The sequence below is a fragment of the Callionymus lyra genome, chromosome 11, assembly GCF_982586985.1.
Source record: "Callionymus lyra chromosome 11, fCalLyr1.hap1.1, whole genome shotgun sequence".
NCBI classification, from domain to species: domain Eukaryota; kingdom Metazoa; phylum Chordata; class Actinopteri; order Syngnathiformes; family Callionymidae; genus Callionymus; species Callionymus lyra.
The window spans coordinates 12,398,898-12,419,087 of record NC_141828.1 but is presented as its reverse complement, the minus strand read 5'-3'; the positions used below and the strand labels follow the sequence as shown (position 1 = coordinate 12,419,087).

The following is a 20,190-nucleotide window of genomic DNA, read 5'->3' as shown; positions in this document are numbered from 1 at the left end:
GTGTATTTTATTTATAATTTAATTTAGAAGTCTGATTTTTTTTCACGTATTAAAAATAAATAGATTCGTATTAATATTCTATATATTTCTATGTTGAGCATTAAAATAAGTGTTAAGCTGTTGGTATTTTTTTTGTTATATACATAAAAGGCTAAGAATAAACACAAATATATTGTATTTAATGACATGTCAATATTATATATTATATTGAATTTTAGAAAAGATGATTATGAATAATTGGAATAAGAAAGATAATATTACGCTCAGTTATTCATTTGAAGAATATTTGAATTTTCGAAGGAAAAAATTTGTGCTAAAATCTTATTTCACATATTTAGTTTATACATTTAATTGAATATTCTGCTTTTAATTGATTAAGCTAAATAAATAAATGTGTATGAATATAATTAAGATGTTGAGCATTAAAATAAGTGTAACATGTTACATTTTAAATACAAAACTACATTTATTAATCAATAAAGTTCTACCTACCAACCTAAAAAAGGATTAAAAGCAGATAAAAGTAAAAGGTTTGTGGGACTGAGGATTTGTTGTAACCTTTAAAAAATAAATAAATAAAATAGTACTAATGCAAATACTGTATTTTCCAACTGTACAATGTATTTATTTCCATTTTTACATATCAAATGAATTACAAAATAATATTTTTTTCTTATAAAGGAAAAAATACAAATACGTGACTTTTTTTAGCAAACAAAAAATGAAAAATGAAAGGAAGAAAATAGCAATAAAATGTATTATTATTATATTATTATTATAAATGTATTATTTATCTTATAATAAGTAGAATTACAGTCGTAGTAGTGCATTAAAGTGTTTTAATATTATATATTATATACATTACCCAGAAAAAAACGAGATATAATTGATAAGTAACCTCCTTTTTTTTAGCAGATATGATGTGTTACTTGATTTAAAATAATTAAATAGTTTACAATACGCAATATTTCAAAATGTACATGAGCAAAATCATGGTAATAATGACCGAAAAATACAGATTTAAGACAACTTTGTAAAAAACATTTTTTATGCCACAAGATGTTGAAAATATTCTCTTTGACTTCACCTGAACTTAGAATATGGATCATTAACGTGAGGGATGTTGAAGCTTCATGTGGATGAGACCAATGACGCTAATAGATCAGTTCCCATGGTAACCAACCTAGATACAGCTGCCGTAGCGCGTCAGAGCAAGACCGCCGACGAGATCATCAGGTCCGCCACCTTCCCCGCCGCCCATGCCCCGGTCGGAGACAGTGGCCATTGTCTCTACTCTGTGGCTGCGTTAGGTACAGTCGGCTCCTGTCGAGCATGTTGTCGCCGCCGCTCCATCCAAGCTGCTCCTCGAAAGCTTCCTCACATCTTCTGCTGGTATCTCAGGCCTTTGATTTGCTTGCACATGCAGACGATGCTGTTTCACTGCTGGTTACACACTCGCGCCACTGCTCACAACAAATGACTCGGACAGAGGTAACTGAGGCTGACTTCAAACCCCGTCTTCCATCTATGGGCTTGGATTTGTCTCATTAATACTGACAGGGAGAACTACAAATAACCAATGGTTTGACATCCATTAATGCAAGGTCAAGATTTACAACTTGTATTTTCGGTCTTTAAAAAAGAAACATTGATGTTCATTACATGTATAAAACTAAAGTTTATTTTTATGAAATTGCATTTATCGCTCATATTTATCCCGTATTCATTCATTTTCTACCGCTTTATCCCTTATGGGGGTCGCGGGGAAGACTGGAGCCTATCCCATTTGCATTGGGCGAGAGGCAGGGGACACCCTGGACAGGATGCCAGTCTGTCGCAGGGCACACAAAAACAGACAACCATTCACACACACTTATACCTATGGACAATTTACCCCAAGTTCCCAATCAACCTTTGTATGTTTTTTGGAATGTGGGAGGAAACCGGAGTGCCCGGAGTAAACCCACGCAACACGGGCAGAACATACAAACTCCACACAGAAAGGTCACAAGTTGGAAGCGAACCTGCAACCTTCTTGTAGTGAGACCACCATCTTCAAATGCAACTGATTCACAAATATTTTCACGTAATAGCCAGTAGATGGCGTTGTTGGCGGTGTTGTTGTAACCACAACATTGGCCCTTTTTTTTAATACAGACCCCAGAATATCCAAAAATATATATTCGTGGCCACCGTAAATACTAAAACGAATCTGTTTTTGTTTTGCAAATAAAAAATATATTAAAACAAGTGCAAGTACAAGTTTCACATACTTCATTTGTGGATATCAAAACGCCAACCATTGACTATCTGTAGCTCGTCCTCTGTGCGTTTATAAATAATTACGAGACAATAATAAGCCCATAATCCATCTGTTCCGATGATACCTAAATATTCTGGGAAACCTTTTCATGTCTGTCCCGTCAACTCTGTCTCTCATTTGTGTCATTTATCCGTGTTTGTCACGTGGTCTCGCAGCATGATTCACTGACATCTCCATCGAGTGTATCTGTTGTTAACATTCTTGGCGTCTCCAGGCTCAGAAGGGAGGAGAAGATCTCGAGAAGAGGATGAAGAGGAGGCCTTGAAAAGAAAACAACTGCAGGAGGAGCATCTCAACAAGGTTCTGGCGACTCAAAACATCCTTTAAACACACTCATGGTGACACTGGATTATCGTCGGATGTTTTAGATCCAGTCCGGTTTGGGAAAGCTGATCCTGAAGGAAGAGATGGAGAAAGAACAGATCAGGGATCGTCACGGGCGAAGCCACTCGGCCCAGCGCTACGATCCCAAGCAGAGCAACTGTGACGCAGGTAGAGGCTCCTCAGAAGGTCTTAGTTTATCCATCAGAATATTCAATTAAAGATGTTTTAATTCTCTCAGGGTCAAGGGTTTAATTGAAATGTAGTTGTTTTTGAAGCATTTCATTGAAAAAAACATAATTTGCTAACATAGAAAAATTGACATAAATTAATGTTGTGCAAATGTAGAATTAAAATAAAATAGTTTAAAAATGTAAGTTGATAAAAAAATAAGTAAAAAAACATTCATTTTCACAGCTATAAAAAAAACCATGTTCCATAATTTCTATTTTGAAAAGTTGATTTATTCTTTTTGAATAATTGAAAAGAATGGATGAAAAGTATAAATAATGTATTTATTAAAAGGTTGATTATTATTTATATTTATTTTAATAATTTAATTTAAAAATTAGAACTTTCAAAATGAAATAATCGTTTTAAACTATTCTTATTACAATAATTATAAATAAAATATACAATATATATTTTTGAATTCGTAGCCCTCTAAAAATGTAATATGAAAAAGATTAAGATTATTATATTTAAAAAATAGTACTTTTTGATTATTCATTTATCAAATTAAAACAAATCCAACCTTTCAAACAACAAATTATTACATTTAGTTATTTAAAAAATGTTTTTTTAAAGCATCAATTTGATCAAATATGAAGAAAAAATAATTCTGTTGGTACCATTACAATTTATATTGAATTTAAAAGGCTACAAATAACAAAATATTGAATTTAAAAATATATATATTTTTGAATTAATCGAATAAAAATATCAAACTCAATGTGTAAAAAAAAAAAGTTCATTTTGAAAATATTACAATTTGTGATAAATTATTAAATTAAAAAAAATTCAATTTACAAGTACAAATTATTTAATTTAATTATTAGAAAATGTTTAAAAAAAAAAAAAATGAAATGTTAAAAATCAAACTATTCTATAATCTGATGGCACTGATCTACTTCCATAATTTAAGTAGTATTTTTGAGTGTTAGTTTATATTTGATCCACTGATCCTTCAAAATGACTCTTTTTCAGATCCGCCATCGCCAACCAAAACCAACTCTCTGCCCGGATACGGAAGAAATGGCCTTCATCGAGTGAGAGCTTTTTCTCATACTGTAAGAAAAAAGATTGAAGATTGATGTGTTTCTTCTGCTGCTCGTTCAGCCTCAGTCGACAGACTTCACGCAGTACAACAGCTACAGCGACATGTGCGGCGGAGGCCGAGGTGAGTCTGAGTCAAAGAAACACTAGGTTGATTCCAGCGACACCATTAACTGTGAGTCTCATTCTCTGTCCCATCTCGTCCTGCAGAGTTCCAGGTATGTGTCTCACCTGCTTCTACTTCCCCTCATGGCATGCCTCCTTCACTTGTAAAATTTCGCTTGCTCGTGGGTTTTTTGGAACTAGCCCCGGAATGCACACCGTCCCCCTCGTTTCCACACGCTTGCATCACTCGTCTTTAAAGGTCACCCACAGGGCGTTGAACCCGCCCTGCCGGTGAATCGCAGAGTGTCCTGTTTGTCCAGCTAAACGTCACCTCAGAATCAAAAAAAAAACAAACGACTCCATCAAAATGCAAAAGCGTGACCTCTGCCGTTAGTGCCCACTGCCATTGACCCTGCAGCCCCTCCCACTCTGTTACATGTGTGTATGTTCTATTCTTTAGCACATTAAGGATGGCCGTGCAGCACTTGCAAGGATGGACAGGGGAGTATCTATGCCTAATATGTTGGAACCAAAAGCAAGTATCTTCTTTCTTTTTGATCTAACGTTGATACTTTGTGCAAATGTTGCTGGTGGAGATCGGAAGGATAGCGAGGAGATAATACGTTTTTTTGTTGGTGCCCAGGATAGAGTTCTGCCCATTTTACTGTCAATCTTGATTTAAAAGATACAATTAAACTATATTTAGCAAAGTATTGGTAAATAAATTCAAAATCCTGCTTCAAATATTTTAAAAAAATCCAGTAATTTTTATATAATGTACTGTGTAGCAGGGATGTAGCATTTTAAGGTAATTTGCTAACATTTAACATTTGCTAACAATAACAAAAATTGACATAAATGAATGTTGCGCAAATGTAGAAAACAATTAAATAGTAAAGATTAAAATGAAATTTAAAAAACAATACAATTTTAAATCAAAAAAGAAAAAAAAATAAGTTCATTTGCGCAGCTATTAGCTTATTCTAAGAACTGTATTTATTTATTTTTGACAAAGCAAATGAATTGTTTTTTTTATGTAACATTGGTTAAGTGGTCAAGTTGCTGTAGTTTTAGGCGAATAAACCCCCAAAAAACTAATTTTTCCTTTATATCTGTCGCTTAAGGCTAACATGCCTTCTGTTTTGCTTAAGATTTAAAGATGTGTACGTGTCCATATTAATTATTTATAATGTATAAACGTAGTAATGTAATCGTGTTATTGAAACTGTAATTTAACACTTGACCTGCAGATAACCAAGATGGTTATAATTCAAAAGTAGCTACGTTGCTAAACTAGCTCAAGTAAAAATGCAGTCTTGACAGTTATCTACCATTTTATTGCTAATGACATGTTAACAGCAGATATCGCTAACTTGGCTTTGTTGCTTGTTTGAGCTAACGTGGAAACGTAGCCAAAAGAAACATTGCGGAAAAAAACCCAAAATGCTAACATCTGGGCTGAGCATGTTGCGTGGCTAATTTGGCCTCAAAATAAGTATTGTTTTTAGCTACTGCAATATGATATAACTAGTTGTAATAAAAAACATTTGCTGAATTTTCACATCAGATATAAAACGGGTTAACATTGTACAAGCTACGTAGCTAATGGATACCCGAAGCTAATGCTAATACTAAGCCCCCATTTTCTTCTTTTTTTTAAGTTTATTAATGATTCACTCAATATAAAGTGCCATTTAAATAATGAATTCGATTTCAAGCTCTTGTAACAATATTATTTAACTATAAACTATACAATATTAAAAACTAGGATGTATTTATTAGGCGTCAGTTTGTTGCCGTGCTAGAGTATTAGCATGTCGCTTTAGGAGCTGCAGTCACTCTCAGCATGCTGGCTTCTCCATGTTCATCTGCACTCAGCTTGGACCGTGACTGGACACTGTATGCGTTCATACAGTGAGGTCCCAAAAAAAACATCCTCAGAAACAACTCATATCGCCGAGTACTGACCTTGTCAAGGTCGAGCATATGAGTTGCACCAGGTGGACTTTAAATGACTTCTAGTTGCTTATTATTGAGCATTTCACTCAAATAGTTCCACAGTCAAGAGTAGATTGTCGATCATTTACTTTAGTTTTTTTTAACGGCACGACTAGACACACACTAGCACTCCACCCTCGGACCCTCGGAACCCACTCTTACCTAACGCACATACCTTGTCCTCCCAGCCAGTCCTTCCCTCAGTCACTTTGACAGCTTCACCCAAAATTTTGTGTGTGTACGGTTCTGTGAAGTCTAAAATGAAAACGGGAAGGACGTGAACACTGATGAGTCTCTTCTTCTGAAGGTCTATCCCTATGAAATGCTCATGATAACCAGTAGAGGGAGAGCTAAACTGCCCAGGGATGTGGACAGAACCAGACTGGAGGTATCAGTGTTCCACTTCAATGTTGTGCAATTGATACTGGATTGTTTTTTTTTTGTTGATTTGTTTTTTTTGTGTAAATGTGACGTTACACAAATGTGTCTTTAACATGGAGCGATCTACAAGCACATGAGTCATTGATTTTATCTCTTTGGTTTTTCATGAACACAGATTCAGGGGAAAAAAGATTAGATGTGAAAACATTGAATTGTCGAAAAAAAAATCTGAATATTTTATTTGGGGGGAAACAACAGACACGCAAAAATACTTTTGACTTTAGGTTGTTTATGTTGAAAATGACTAATACACATGAATTTCTTTGGATCGAAACATTGTAAGGGTTAGGGTTAGATATTATATGAATTTAGATTAATTTGGATTGACAAGGATTGACAACGATCTGAAAAATATCTAATATATTTTTAAAATCAATTAAACATTATATTATTTAGATATTATTATATAATAAACATCATTTATTTGGCTGTAGTGATACACTTATCTCACAGTACCATTCAATATGGATGGATGGATGGATGGATGGATGGATGGATGGATGGATGGATGGATGGATGGATGGATGGATGGATGGATGGATGGAAGAATGGATGGATGGATTATTAACCCAATTAATTCGGTTCATAGTCAATTTGATACGTGATATTTCGATACATTTGACACATTTTTTGGAAGGATTTTAGGGGAAATTTTGTGGCAATTTTCCATTCTTATTTGGTTGAATTAGTAGACGATTTAATCATTTAATTTTACAACATTTTCTTTCATTTTATTTTATGAAAATAGCAAATCAATAGAGTGCTGTTGAATATTGACACAGTGAGGTGAAAAAGGTGACAAATATTTGGTATAAAGATTTTATTTTTCCTAACACCCCTTATTATATTTTACCGTCACATAACTAAAGTATTAAAAAAAAATAAAATAAAAATTAGAGAGATCTGTATCTGGAGATCTCCTCCGGGAAATTGGGTTTCCGGTACACAGCAGACTAGAGTTTCATAAAAATAAAAACAAAACATAAAAACAAAGGGCAAATAAAAATAACAAAGTGCAAAATAAAAAGTGCAAAGTTATTAAAATAAAAATATTTTTCAAGTCAAATAGCATTAGTCAAATAGCACAAATAGTTTTTTTTTATTAATACATTGTTTAATTTATTTATTTAAAATTCGAAATCTTAGGAAAAAAATACATAAATGAAATGGATGCGATATTATTAGTTATGATTTATAAACCATAATGAATAATTGCAAGATTATCTTTCCTAACCATAGCGTGGTGAAGGGATGTGTATCCAACTGTACAAAAACAAACTATAAAACGATGAACTTGCCGACTCTCTTTTTACCTTTCACATTAAAAAGTCAATGACTCTCACATGCTTTGTAGAACTGTCGCTTCATGTCTTTTTCCAGCAGCTTCATTGACCACCCGAACAAAAACCCCCTTCCCTCCTTTTGTTTTCTCTGAATTCCAGCGCCACTTAGCCCCCGACACGTTCTTTGACATCTTTGGGATGGAGATCCAGGAGTTTGACAGGCTTCCCCTGTGGAAACGCAACGACATGAAAAAAAGAGCCAAACTCTTCTAACAGCCGCATGAACGTCCTGTACATTCGCCCGAGATAGCACACGACGACTCTAGTTTTAGCTTTATTTCCCTTTTATTCTTTTTCTAATCTCTTTACAACATCCGGGAAAAGACGGACTGGATTTGTTCCCTGATCTGACTGATAGTCTCGCACAAGGTTTTTCTTTTATGTTTCAAAAATGACAAAGAATGAACACTTTTAATTTTTGTTGACTGCGCTTGTTTTTCTTCTTGCTTCCTCCTCGTTCTCGCTTGTTTCTTCCTGCTCTGTTTCGCTGTTGATTCCTGTGGAACTTTGTAAAAAAAAAAAAAAAAGACAAACCCTCATGAGAGATGCTCGTAGCTTCCACATTAAACCTCCCTTTTCGCTTGGACCGAAACCGTTTTTTTGGTCCAAATGTCGCAAGAATCGACTCAGTGAGTCTTTGAACTAAAGAAAAAAAAAGGGGGGTGCAGTCAGCGGACCCCCTTTCGACTGCTCTGCTTCTCCATGGCTGCTTCTCCATGTCCAATTAAAGGTCTCAGGCCCGACACCCTCCCCTTTAATGGAATTCTCATTACGTTTTCAATCCAAAAAACAACCGGATCCCAGATGTAGACGCAACACCCCGACGTGAGAGGACGCTGTATTTTTTAAAATGAATACCCACACTGCCATTTGTTGTATGAATTTCAAGCCAATAAAGCTTTAAATCACCACGACTCAACCCCCTTCCCCCCGGAATAACAGACGGTGAAAACCTCTCCTCTGTCTCTGTCTGCTTTTACTTCTGTTATAGAAGAACCTTTGGTCTGGTTAGATTTTCTCCAATAAACCATTAAAAAAAAAAAATTCTTCGATAATATCAAAATATCAAATATCAAATGCGGATGGCTCATTTTTATACAATACACTTTTTACTATCATTAATGAGGTAAACAGATCAGCAAAAAGTTATTCCGAAAATTATCTTTACTGTATATACTGTACATTTTATTTGTAGTAATAAATATGCCTCGAAATGGTGCAAAATTTACTGACAATAATCGAGAACTGAAATCCAAGCTTAAGTGCTCAAATGATTAGTTATTATTAGTTATTGTTCATGAATATATCCTGAAAATAAACTGTCGTTTGAGTAAAAAATAAAAACCTGAAATTACTGATATGAACTGGTTTGCAAAGAAATTCTAGCCTCTACATTTGGCGGTATAGCAATTTAAAGCTAAAATGCTAACAATAGCTAACACATCTTTGAGGATTCTTTATACATAATCATGTGAAGTCAGGAATATTACAGATAATACTTTACGATAGCAATAGTATATTGTTAAATTATATCTACCTATTTGCTATTGTCTTAGCTAGCATGCTAGCATTCCTATTTATGTAATATATAGATTTTGCTGACCTACAGTTGTGGCTAAAACGAAGCTAGCATGCTAATGTTGTTGTCGCCATTATAGGTATATAAAAGTAGTTATTCCGATGTAGCAATGAAATACAACAAAGCGGTTTGAAGGAGGATTGAGACGATGAATGTCTTGTATCGTGAGGGTTTGTAAATCTCTCCGCAGGAATCTTTTCAACAGCGTCAAGAGTTTCTCGAGTCTCAAAGGGCGTCGGTGAAGAACAGACTCGAAGCTCTGGCAGCACGACAGTCTGAGATCGCAGTGAGTTTTCAGACATGAAGACAACATTAATGCATTTCCTGGTTCGAAAACGACAACAAGTTTAGGGTGACGTTTAGTTTTCCTAGTTATTGGTTATTCTCTTAAAAGATTAAGCACTGATGGATACAAAACCTTTTTTCGGGGAGAAAAAAAACAGACTAAGCAAACCCTATTCCGTCATATTAAACAGAGTTTTAGAAATAAAGTATGACAAAAGTCTCTGATGTGACCCTTGATTCAGTTGGATTTGGTCGGTTAAAGGTACAGAATGTGTTCTCAGCTCTGACTTAAATTAAACTTTGAATTAACATTTTCAAATGATACTTTACATGGAGCACATAAAGAAAAAGACAAGCTTTGTCCAGGAGAACTATGAGCAGATCCATCTTACCATTGTCTTTTTATTTATCATTTAAGACATTTTGACTTTTTACAAGACGGTAGTGCACCACAGAAGACATTTTTTTTAATCAGTTTACTTTCTACCTTCTGTTCGACTGAGGGGCATTATTGGCTTAATATATAAAAATATGGTCTGATCTTTTTTTCTTTTTTTTTCTTACTTTAGTTAGAAGGTACTAAAATATCTGAGACTAAAATTTATCAGCGTGAATGTGGTCCACATACATTATTCTTGGCCCATTGTCAGCAGTTCGATACCCCCATACCTAGGCTTTTAGGGTGCTTTCCTGGAACTAAAATCGTTAGTGAAAGGAATGTCTGGGGATCATCCTCAAACCCTGCTTACCATCCTTATATAAGCAGCAGAAGATGGATGGATGAATAATGTTGGCTCTACTTCTGGGTGTAGTTGATATAATCATGCTAGCTACTAGTGATGGTCTGATGAAGCTTCATGAAGCAGTGCCATGTTGTTGAGATGTCAGCAGGAGGCGCTATAAGTTTAAAAATATGTGATGTTCGTCAGACAGTGACGGTCTTCATGAAGCAGTGTCATTATTCTCAGAGTCCACTAGATGGCGGTCTCTGAACTTTTTTTTGATCAACTGTTCCAATGAAACATCATTTTTAAACGGATGGCGCCACCTACTGACCTCTAAACAACATGACACTGTTTCATGAAGCTTCATCTAACACATCAAAATTGTTCCTAACAGTTGAGGCCGTGATAAAGGCTCTTGTAGATAGGTAGAACTTTATTGATCCCTCAGGAGGTCTCCTTCGGGATTTTTTTTTTTCCAATTAGCCACAGCAATACAGCAATTATTCATAAAAAATAAATAAAAATCAAAATAAAATAAGAACAAGAACAAAGAGAAATAACAAGATGATACAATCTAAGTCTAAAGATAAGATAAAGAACATAGAACATTGTTCCGGAGTTTCTGAAATACCTTTCAGATCCGAAGATGTGTATCCGTCATGACTACTACTTTAGCCCCTGGAAGGGCTTCTGAAAATGAGGAAAGGTCTGCCAATTTTTGGAGTGAAGATAAGAGCTCTGTCATCTGGAAGAGACTCTTTATTAACACACAACTATTCTTTTGTGGAAGACAGTGTTAAAGCTACTCTAATGTCGGTGTCTTGTCACAAGGGGTCGCCTGAATATTTCCCTATTTTCAAGTATTTTATCCATGTGTTGTCTCAGAGACAGTCTGACGCCCTAAAAGAGAGCATCCTGGTCAGATACGAGGAGCTGCAGGCCGTCCTTGACGAGGATCTGAGGGTCACGATGGCCCACCTGGACTTTGAGGAACAGGCTGTGGCGTCCGCTCTGGATGTGCTCATGGAGAGAAACTCTTCTCTCATCCAGGATATAGATCAGGACCTGGCCAGAGTTGCAGAGGTTCTTCACCGGATGAGCCAGAACACGGACACAACAGTGTGTAGTAATCCATAATCCCTTTTGGGGTTTTTAAATCCAACATGATGCATTTGACTTCCCTGCAGATCTTCTGTCCAGTGCCAGAGCTGGAAGACGTAACCCTGGTGAACAGGTACGCGTTAAAATAACTTTCTTGTCGAGAGGTTGAATGTTTCGATGACAACAGGGTGAAGAACGTGTTGAACAGCTCGGACCCACACAGTGTGGGTTTGGACGAAGACAAATCTGAACAAATACTCGAGCTCGCCACCGACTTGTTGTCCCTCGTCTGCTCTGAAACACCACTTATGAAGAAACTAGCGGAACGCTGTGAGTAAAGTCTTAACAAATACCTTTTCAGTACTGATGGTCTGATGAAGCTTCGTGAAGCATTTTCATGTTATTTAGAGGTCAGTAGGTGGCGCCATCAGTTTAAATGGTCTGATGAAGCTTCATGAAGCAGTGTCATTATTTTCACAGTCCACTAGATGGCGGTCTCTGCACTATTGTTTTGAACACATGAAACATAGATGGATAAAATTTCACGTTGCTTTTTAACTGATGGCGCCACCTACTGACCTCTAAACAACATGACACTGTTTCATGAAGCTTCATCAGGCCATCAGTACCCGTGTGACTAAACATTGATTCTTCCCAAGAGAATCTTGAGCAACCGAAAACAACCCGACTTGCTGTTCTGAATATCAAGAATTTGACGCATAAAAACATCTAGATAAGTTGTTTTAACTTGTTAAAGGTAGTGATGGTCTGATGAAGCTTCATGAAGCAGTGTCATGATTTTCAGAATCCACTAGATGGCGGTCTCTGAACTATTTTCCTTTGTTTTGAACAACTGTTCTAATGGAGCATCACATCATTTTTAAACTGATGGCGCCACCTACTGACCTCTAAACAACATGACACTGCTTCATGAAGCTTCATCGGCGCATCATTAGATGCTATGGCCCTCAAGGACGCTCTTGTCTCCAGATGCCAGCGAGGTCACTCTGGATCCAGGTACCGCCCATCCCAAGCTGGTCATCTCCCCGCACGGTGACGGCGTCGCCTACACGAACACGTGGATGGAGCGTCCGGAGCTGCCGGAGCGATTCGACTCCACCCTCAACGTGCTCAGCTCGCAGGCCTTCTGTCTGAACCGCCACTATTGGGAAGTGGACGTGACAGGAAAGACGTACTGGGAGCTCGGGGTCACCTACCCAAGCATCCCCCGCAAGGGCGCCAGCGAGGCCTGCTGGCTCGGCCGGGGCGAGGGTTCCTGGGGCGTGGAGTTCTACGACGGGGAATACACGGCCTGGCATGCCGGGGTGCCACATCCGCTGCCAACCACTGGACGCTTGTGTCGGATCGGGATTCTGTGCAGCTTCCCTGCGGGGATGGTGACGTTTCTCGACGCCGACAGTTGGAATCCACTCTTCTGCTTCTGTGCCGGGACTTTCTCTGACCGCCTCCATTTGGCTCTTTGTCCCGGTCACGACCAAAGTGGCGTCAACGCTAATCCAATGTTGATCCTGAATTATCCTCAAACTACTTCTAGTTCATAAACCGAAAATTTAGTCAAATCTTGAACTCCATTTTGTAGAAACACGTAGCACGCAACAAAACATAGATCAACAATTTGTGATAGTAAAAAGTGTATTGTTGGCAATAAAAATGAGCCTTCTTTATTTTAAATACTCTTCACAAGGTAGTGCGTTTTTTTTTTAATGATTGTTGTCTGCTTGTGTTTTAACGAAAGAAAAAAAAGAACATTGGTTTATTGAGCCTATAAAGCCAAAAACACCACATTTATCCGTAAAATTTGTTAAACCTTATTGTTTGGAATTATTTATTATTTATTATTATTTATTATTTTAAAAAATATCTTTAATACCAATATATATATGTTAATATAAAATTGTTTTTCTAAATAATAATTATTATATTATTTAAACTTCTTTTTTGATTACCTTTGCTTCAAATTCTTCTTTTTAATATAGAATTTTATTCATTGATGATAAACCTTTTGACCTTGATGTGCATGTTTTTAATAATTATTTAAATAAATTGAATCAATAATGTTTATCCATAAGCTTGAACTAATTTCATTCATTTGGTCACACGTACATATATTTACTAGAATAAAATGTGCCTGAAATATTCTCAATAAAGAAAACTTCTCACCACTTAATGTACTTCAAGAGAAAATATTAGTTAAACCAAAGGAATGTCCTATATTTTCCTTTTTATAAAGAGAAGTTGACACTTTGACTTTGGTTCGATCAGTATATGCTGATCCAAAGTCTACTTTTCTACAAACACTACCTGCTGTGAACCTTTGTAGTGTTTATTTTACCTATTTTCTGTTAAATAGATATTTTATTTTCAAGTCAACTCAAACAACATGATTTACCAGCAGATCCAGATAATAAATCTGAATTTATTGTTGGTCTGATTTATTCAAATGTAAAGATTTAGACGAGTGGTTCGAGGTGGAAGGATGCCACTTTGGCCAATCAAAGGTTTGTGTGCTTACCTTATTTAGTGTAGGCGTGTGTGTGTTTCCTTGTAAAAAACCTCTCTCCCCCGTCACTCGCCTGGATGTTGGTGGACGTGCAGCCGTCATGAACATCAAGCTCCTTCTGCTGTGCCTCTTCTTGGCGGCGCTTGTCCTGCCTGCCGAGGTATGTATCTGTGCATCTGTTCCGTGTCCACAGCGGATTAACCCGTTGAAACTCTTTCAGCTGAAAAAAAAACACAAAAAGAAACATCATCATCATCATCATCATCACGGGGACGATGTGGGACATTCTCACAAAAAGCCCAAACTTGACAGGTTCATCGACCTGATTCGAGGTAATGAAACGTGCATCAATCAGGAATGTTCGATGGTTCGACTGATCATTTAAATCGGAAATTCAGATGAATTCTTCAACGTCGACCCTAAAGCCGACGACGAGGATGAGGACGACCCGGGGGATTGGCTGTTTGACATCCAGGAGCCGGAGGGTGAGAAACACCGGAACTCAAATCCAATTTGCCACTTTTCAATTTGTTTTTGGGCCAACATTGAGTCTGTATGTATCCTCCAGACACTCCAATTCCATCTTTCAATCCCAAACAAGGTTCTTTAATATATATATATATATATATATATATATATATATATATATATATATATATATACTAAGAGTAGGAAAACCCTGGAAAGGTCTCCATCATACGCATTCACAAAAACTCACACAAATACTAGAGTCATTAAGACTTTAGAAAGTCTCAAGTATAAAGTCTTGACTCTAGCATTTGTGTGAGATTTTGTGAATCCGTATGATTCATGTGGGGAAATGGAGACATTTCCAGGGTTTCCAAAAATTAATATATATAATATATATGCATATGTATATATATTTATATATATATATATAAATATATATATATATATTAAAGAACCTTGAGTGTCATTTTAGCATTTCTTTCTTTACTTTTTTTTTACATTGAAATTCTAAAATAAATAACAAATATTTTACTTCCAAACATTTTCAATCTTTTTTTAAAAATTTTATATAAATTTAATCTAATTAAAGTTTTTTTATTATTCTGAAAATGGTTTTGTTGACCTTTGACACAGACAGTATTGAGTCAGTCAAAGCAAACACACTCTGGGTTATTTATTGACGTTTGATATCGACCAGTGAGATCTCTGATATTTCATGAACCGGGTTCGGTCTCTTCTGTTTGTACAGCGGAGGTCAGATCTTAAACTATTCCACCCACGAGTCCAAAATCTTGTGAACTTAATCGAACTGAATTGAACCAGCGTTTAAGCAAGTTCACCTGAAACATTAGCGACAAAGCTGAAGCTCTGCACTGTTTTTCCTATATGTATTAATTAGTTTAAAAAAGTACTTGTGTATTTATTAATCTATTTGTTAACTTTATTAGGTTATCTTTACATATTTTATTTTTTTGGCATTTTTATAAAATCTATCTTTTTTTTTAGATATATCAATAAACTTTTTTGCTGTTACATTTACCGTCAGGTTATACATATGATCAAGATATATGTGCACTCGACCAGAGAACAGAAATCAGAGATGGTTTAAAGTCATACAGAGAAACGACAAACTTACACGCAGCATGTTTTGTGCAGTACTTCTCAACGTCTAGTAATGAGCTGTTAGTCCAATTTGTACATCGTAGCAGAATCACCTACTTTTCAACTCAAGCTTCAACCTAAAAATGTGCAAAACTTTTCCTCCTCAGGCGCCTGCAATCCAAACCCATGCAAGCACGATGGAGTGTGTAAGGAGAAGGGCAAAAGGAAATTCAAGTGCGATTGTCCCAAACCGTTCAAGGGGAGGAAGTGTGACAGAGGTGCTTTTTTTAAACAAAAATTAAAGTGAAGTCAAATATTAATAATTCGCTCGAAATCTCAGCTCCGAAAGTGTGTCGAAAGGGACAATGTGGTCGCGGTGAGTGTGTGCTGACCAAGACTGCTCCCTTCTACGAGTGCAGGTGCAAAGAACCCTTCCAGCCACCCGACTGCAAACTCTGTAAGTGCCTGTGTTTGTCCGTCCATCGAGGAATATGATCTAAACCTTTGTTTTCCCGAAGACACCGTGTGTCAGCCCAACCCCTGTCAGAATGGCGGCGAGTGCGTGAAGGACGGCGACGATTTCGATTGCCAGTGTCCCGCCGGTTTCCGGGGCAGGTTCTGCCACGTTGGTAAGATCCGCATCCACCTCCGAAAACCCTTGACCACCTCTAATAAATGTGGATGAACAGGCCCTGGTGATTGCTACGACGACGACGGCGAGTCGTACCGTGGGAACGTGAGCGAGACGGAGAACGGACACACCTGTCTGTACTGGAACTCTCACTTCATCCTGGCGTCCGGGACGGATCCCTTCAACAGCTTTGAGGACAGTGATGGCCTCGGTCCTCACAACTTCTGCAGGTCTGGTGTTTTAAATCTGAGATTTTCCTTAAGAAAAGGTTTCGATTTTAAAGGAGGATTAGATGTTCTCTCAATCAGTGTAAAGAAACTGCATTTTAAATTCTAAATATGTCCAAAAATACATGGAGATGAAAGGATTGGACCAATGGACCATTTAGCACTGGGTGTTCAAGATGATTGGACGATGTTTTTATAGAACTTTATTGGCTACAAATGGGCCTAAAGATCTTCCAGGAAAAATATCTCCGCCCTTACCTACCTTGGATTGAATAATTCTTTCATTTTAATACAGTAAAAAAGTTTGTTGATGCTAAAATAGATTAAGGTGGTTGTGTCAAGAGGAAAGCATAAGCCTTCCTAAATGTTTCTACCCCAACAGAAACCCTGATGGAGACTCGATGCCGTGGTGTTTCTACCGACGTGGCAGAAAGTTGTTCTGGGAGTACTGTGATGTGACCGAGTGTCCAGAACCGACAGGTAATCTGTGATGAAACGTACACAACAACAAATAGACGACTTAAAAAAAATGTACTTCTTTCAGATGAGACGCCCACCGAGGCGGTCCCTCCGGCTCCGAAGCCCACTGAAGATATGGCACCTGAGCCGGCACCTGAGCCGGCACCTGAGCCCACCGAAGCCGTCCTCCCCGTCCCCCAGACAGAGAAACCACCAGTCTCTGAACCCCTTCAACCAACCCCGGCCGCGACCCAAACACCCACAAATGCATCCTTCTCCACCTGTGGAAAACCTCAACCAAGGAAAGTCTTCACCAAACTCTTCGGAGGGCTGAAGGTTCCCCCCGGTTCGATTCCCTGGCAGGTTTCCTTGCAAGTACGTCCCGCCGGTTCTCAGTTACCGCACCGGCATACATGCGGAGGCGTGCTGATTGACAGCTGCTGGGTTCTGACGGCCGGACACTGCATGTGAGTTCGAGTCCATGCCTGCCAACATGTGATGATGGTTCAACTTCCTGCCCTGTCTTTGAACAGTGAAGCAAACAAGGAGATGCAGGTGGAGATGGGGGGTCTGACGCTGAACTCTGAGGAACCAGACCAGCAAACGTTGAAGGTCGCCGAGGCCATCGTGCATGAGAACTACCGGGAAACCCGGCAGGCTGTTTACAACGACATAGGTGAGATCAGGAGTGAAGGGAACCTTTGTCCAATGTGTCCCTCTGTCTCTCACCTTGATCAGATGTCTTTTATTGCTTGAAGGCTCCTTGACAAAAACTCTTTATCCATCTCTTCTCAGCCTTGTTAAGACTGGAGGGCGCTAAAGGAGCCTGTGCTAACGAGACACAGTTTGTGAAGGCGGCGTGTCTACCTACCGAACAGCTGCCTGATGGGATGGAATGCACCATATCCGGATGGGGCGCCACTGAAGACTGTGAGCTGATGATCTCCATCTGTAGCTTTAGAGAGCAATTTCCAAAAGATTACCGCTAATACCATATTTTTCAAACCGTAAGACGCGCTTAAAATCCTTTTATTTTCTCGAAGGTGCGACTTATAATCAGGTGAACCTAACCTCGAACCGATCGCAGTGCTTCAAAATCTGTCAAAATGTCTGAGTACGGCTTTGGTAAGGTACAAAGCCACAACGTGAGGCTCGGTTGTATTACTTTGTGAGGCTAAATAGTATTATTCCGAAGTGTTACTCCAGGAGCCTCCGTAGTATCACTCCGCCAGGGTCTGTAGTATCACTCCGCTAGGCTCTATAGTATCAGTCCACCAGGTATTGCAGTATCACTCCGCCAGGGTCCCTAGCATCACTCCGCCAGGCTCCATAGTATCAGCCCACCAGGTATTGTAGTATCACTCTGTCAGGGTCCGTAGTATCACTCCACCAGGCATTGTAGTATCACTCTGTGAGGGTCCGTAGTATTACTCCACCGGGGTCCGTAGTATCAGTCCACTAGCCATTGTAGTATCACTCCGCCAGGCTCTGTAGTATCACTCCGCAAGGCTCTGTATAATAACTCCGCAAGGCCCTGTAGTAATACTCCGCCAGGCTCCATAACATCAGTCCAGCAGGCATTGTAGTATCACTCCACCAGGCTTCATAGTATTACTCCGGAAGGCTCCGTAGTATTACTCTGCCAGGTGTGCCTTATGGTCCGAAAGATTATAGTATACATGTTATTAAGCATTGTACATTCACATGACCAGGATGCAAATGCACATGGTGTATTTTGCAAAGGCGTCTGACATTGCAGTTACACTGTCCTGACACTGGGAGGTGCTGGAAACAATCTGCTCAATTTTACATAGTTCTGCTTTTTCTACTGATACAGTACGATATTCAACGATCTAAAGAAAAACACAAGATATCAACACATTTTTACGTCATTTAAAAACAATCAAGGCTAACAATCTGATAAAACATTTTGAAAAATTCTTCATAAATAAGTATTTTTCTGGCCAAAATGAAGGATAAAATAATTATTTCTGGTGAATAGTGGTTGATAGTAGTTAAATTAGTCATTCTATGGAAAAAGAGATGGATCGTGTAATTTTGTAATTTTAAAGATGTGTAACGAAAATTAAGATCTAGTTCAACAATTATATTTCCTGAATAAATCAGGCATCACCAAAAAAAAACTTGGTGAAAAATATTAACTTGTTACTCATGAGCTACATCTTCAAAATTACCGGGAAAAGTTACGAATAAAAACCAAAATAATGAATTAGCGCAAAGCAAATCATGTTTACTTTAAAATGCTGGATCTTTAAATACGTTCATAATTTGAGTATTGCTGTTTGTTTTACTGCTTTGAGTGACTCATACTACCTGGGTCTGCCCAGGGGCCTCCTCCTAATTTAACAGTCATAGCATCTAACAAGTGATAAATAAAACTGTTTAGTCAAATGTTTTGCTTCATGTGATAGACCTTCTTTTCCGGTACTTTTGCATCGACAATTCTTATTTCGAAGTATTCATTCTGGTGTCGTATGTGCAGCTCAGAGCGGTTCCAATCACCTGCTGGAGGCCGACGTGTTGCTCATTAACCAGGAGAAATGCTCTGAACCCAAAGTGTACGGACCCATCCTGGACAACAGCATGTTCTGCGCCGGCTACCTGCAGGGAGGGGTGGATTCCTGCCAGGTGAGACACACACACACACACACACACACACACACACACACACACACACACACACACACACACACACACACACACACACACACACACACACAAACACACACACACACACACGAGTCTGAATCATCAGGAATGACCTCGACGTCTTGTTCCAGGGCGACTCCGGTGGACCGCTGACGTGCAACCAGGACAACACACATGTGGTGTACGGTGTGGTGAGCTGGGGGGACCAGTGTGGCAAGAAGAACAAGCCGGGGGTCTACACAAGGGTCACCCATTACGTGGATTGGATCAAGTCGAAGATGCAGTAAGATGGGTTCTCTGTGTAGGTTGATAATTGAAAAAACAACCGTCTGGAGTGGTGATAGTGAGATGGTTGTGTTCGTCATATTTTCTGTCGAGTGTTTCTTGTGATTTTGAGACTGGGTGTTGTGGACTTAAATATAAAGGTGTGCCTCTTCAAAATAAAAGATCGTCTTTGGTAACCAGCTTGTTTGGAGTTCATGTGTCCAAAAGTTAAAAAAACAACAAGTGAAACAAAAGAGTCATCGAGTTGTTTTTCTCAGTTTACAAGATTGATTTGTTTCCATGTTTTGTTTAATTGCAGTGAGTGTAATTTGACCAAATAAATGTTGCTG

At 38.2% G+C, this 20,190-nt stretch overlaps 2 protein-coding genes and 1 pseudogene across 4 annotated transcripts in view; all 3 read left to right on the top strand.

The window, feature by feature from the left end:
* ablim1a (actin binding LIM protein 1a) overlaps positions 1–8,717 on the top strand; it is a 57,965-nt gene extending 49,248 nt beyond the window's left edge. For 2 of the 3 annotated variants that reach the window (XM_087802238.1, XM_087802239.1), the window contains exons 18-22: positions 2,538–2,623; positions 2,692–2,815; positions 3,851–3,912; positions 3,983–4,043; positions 4,130–4,555. In XM_087802238.1, the coding sequence (XP_087658364.1) occupies positions 2,538–2,623; positions 2,692–2,815; positions 3,851–3,912; positions 3,983–4,043; positions 4,130–4,281 (485 nt within the window). In that variant the 3' untranslated portion in view covers positions 4,282–4,555. Of the gene's footprint in view, positions 1–2,537; positions 2,624–2,691; positions 2,816–3,850; positions 3,913–3,982; positions 4,044–4,129; positions 4,560–6,329; positions 6,411–7,905 lie in introns of those variants that run through there. The other variant, XM_087802240.1, reaches the window with a different exon arrangement.
* A 777-nt stretch (positions 8,718–9,494) lies between these two features.
* LOC148069296 (zinc-binding protein A33-like) lies at positions 9,495–13,058 on the top strand (annotated as a pseudogene).
* A 1,011-nt stretch (positions 13,059–14,069) lies between these two features.
* On the top strand, positions 14,070–20,037 carry LOC148069295 (factor VII-activating protease). The gene is made up of 13 exons (XM_087803025.1): positions 14,070–14,177; positions 14,238–14,349; positions 14,416–14,502; positions 15,757–15,867; positions 15,930–16,046; positions 16,108–16,218; positions 16,279–16,450; positions 16,830–16,927; positions 16,992–17,373; positions 17,440–17,582; positions 17,702–17,836; positions 19,410–19,555; positions 19,708–20,037. Exons 1-13 carry the CDS (start codon positions 14,118–14,120, stop codon positions 19,861–19,863), a joined length of 1,830 nt encoding a protein of 609 aa, XP_087659151.1. The 5' UTR covers positions 14,070–14,117; the 3' UTR covers positions 19,864–20,037.
* Positions 20,038–20,190: the final 153 nt, after the last annotated feature.

What these genes read in the sequence shown, in the direction of transcription:
- LOC148069295 (XM_087803025.1), top strand. Translation starts at nt 14,118, where the DNA reads ATGAACATCAAGCTCCTTCTGCTGTGCCTCTTCTTGGCGGCGCTTGTC. An exon ending in GGTCCTCACAACTTCTGCAG is followed by an intron (nt 16,451 to 16,829) that starts GTCTGGTGTTTT and finishes CTACCCCAACAG; the next exon opens with AAACCCTGATGGAGACTCGA. An exon ending in CTGACGGCCGGACACTGCAT is followed by an intron (nt 17,374 to 17,439) that starts GTGAGTTCGAGT and finishes GTCTTTGAACAG; the next exon opens with TGAAGCAAACAAGGAGATGC.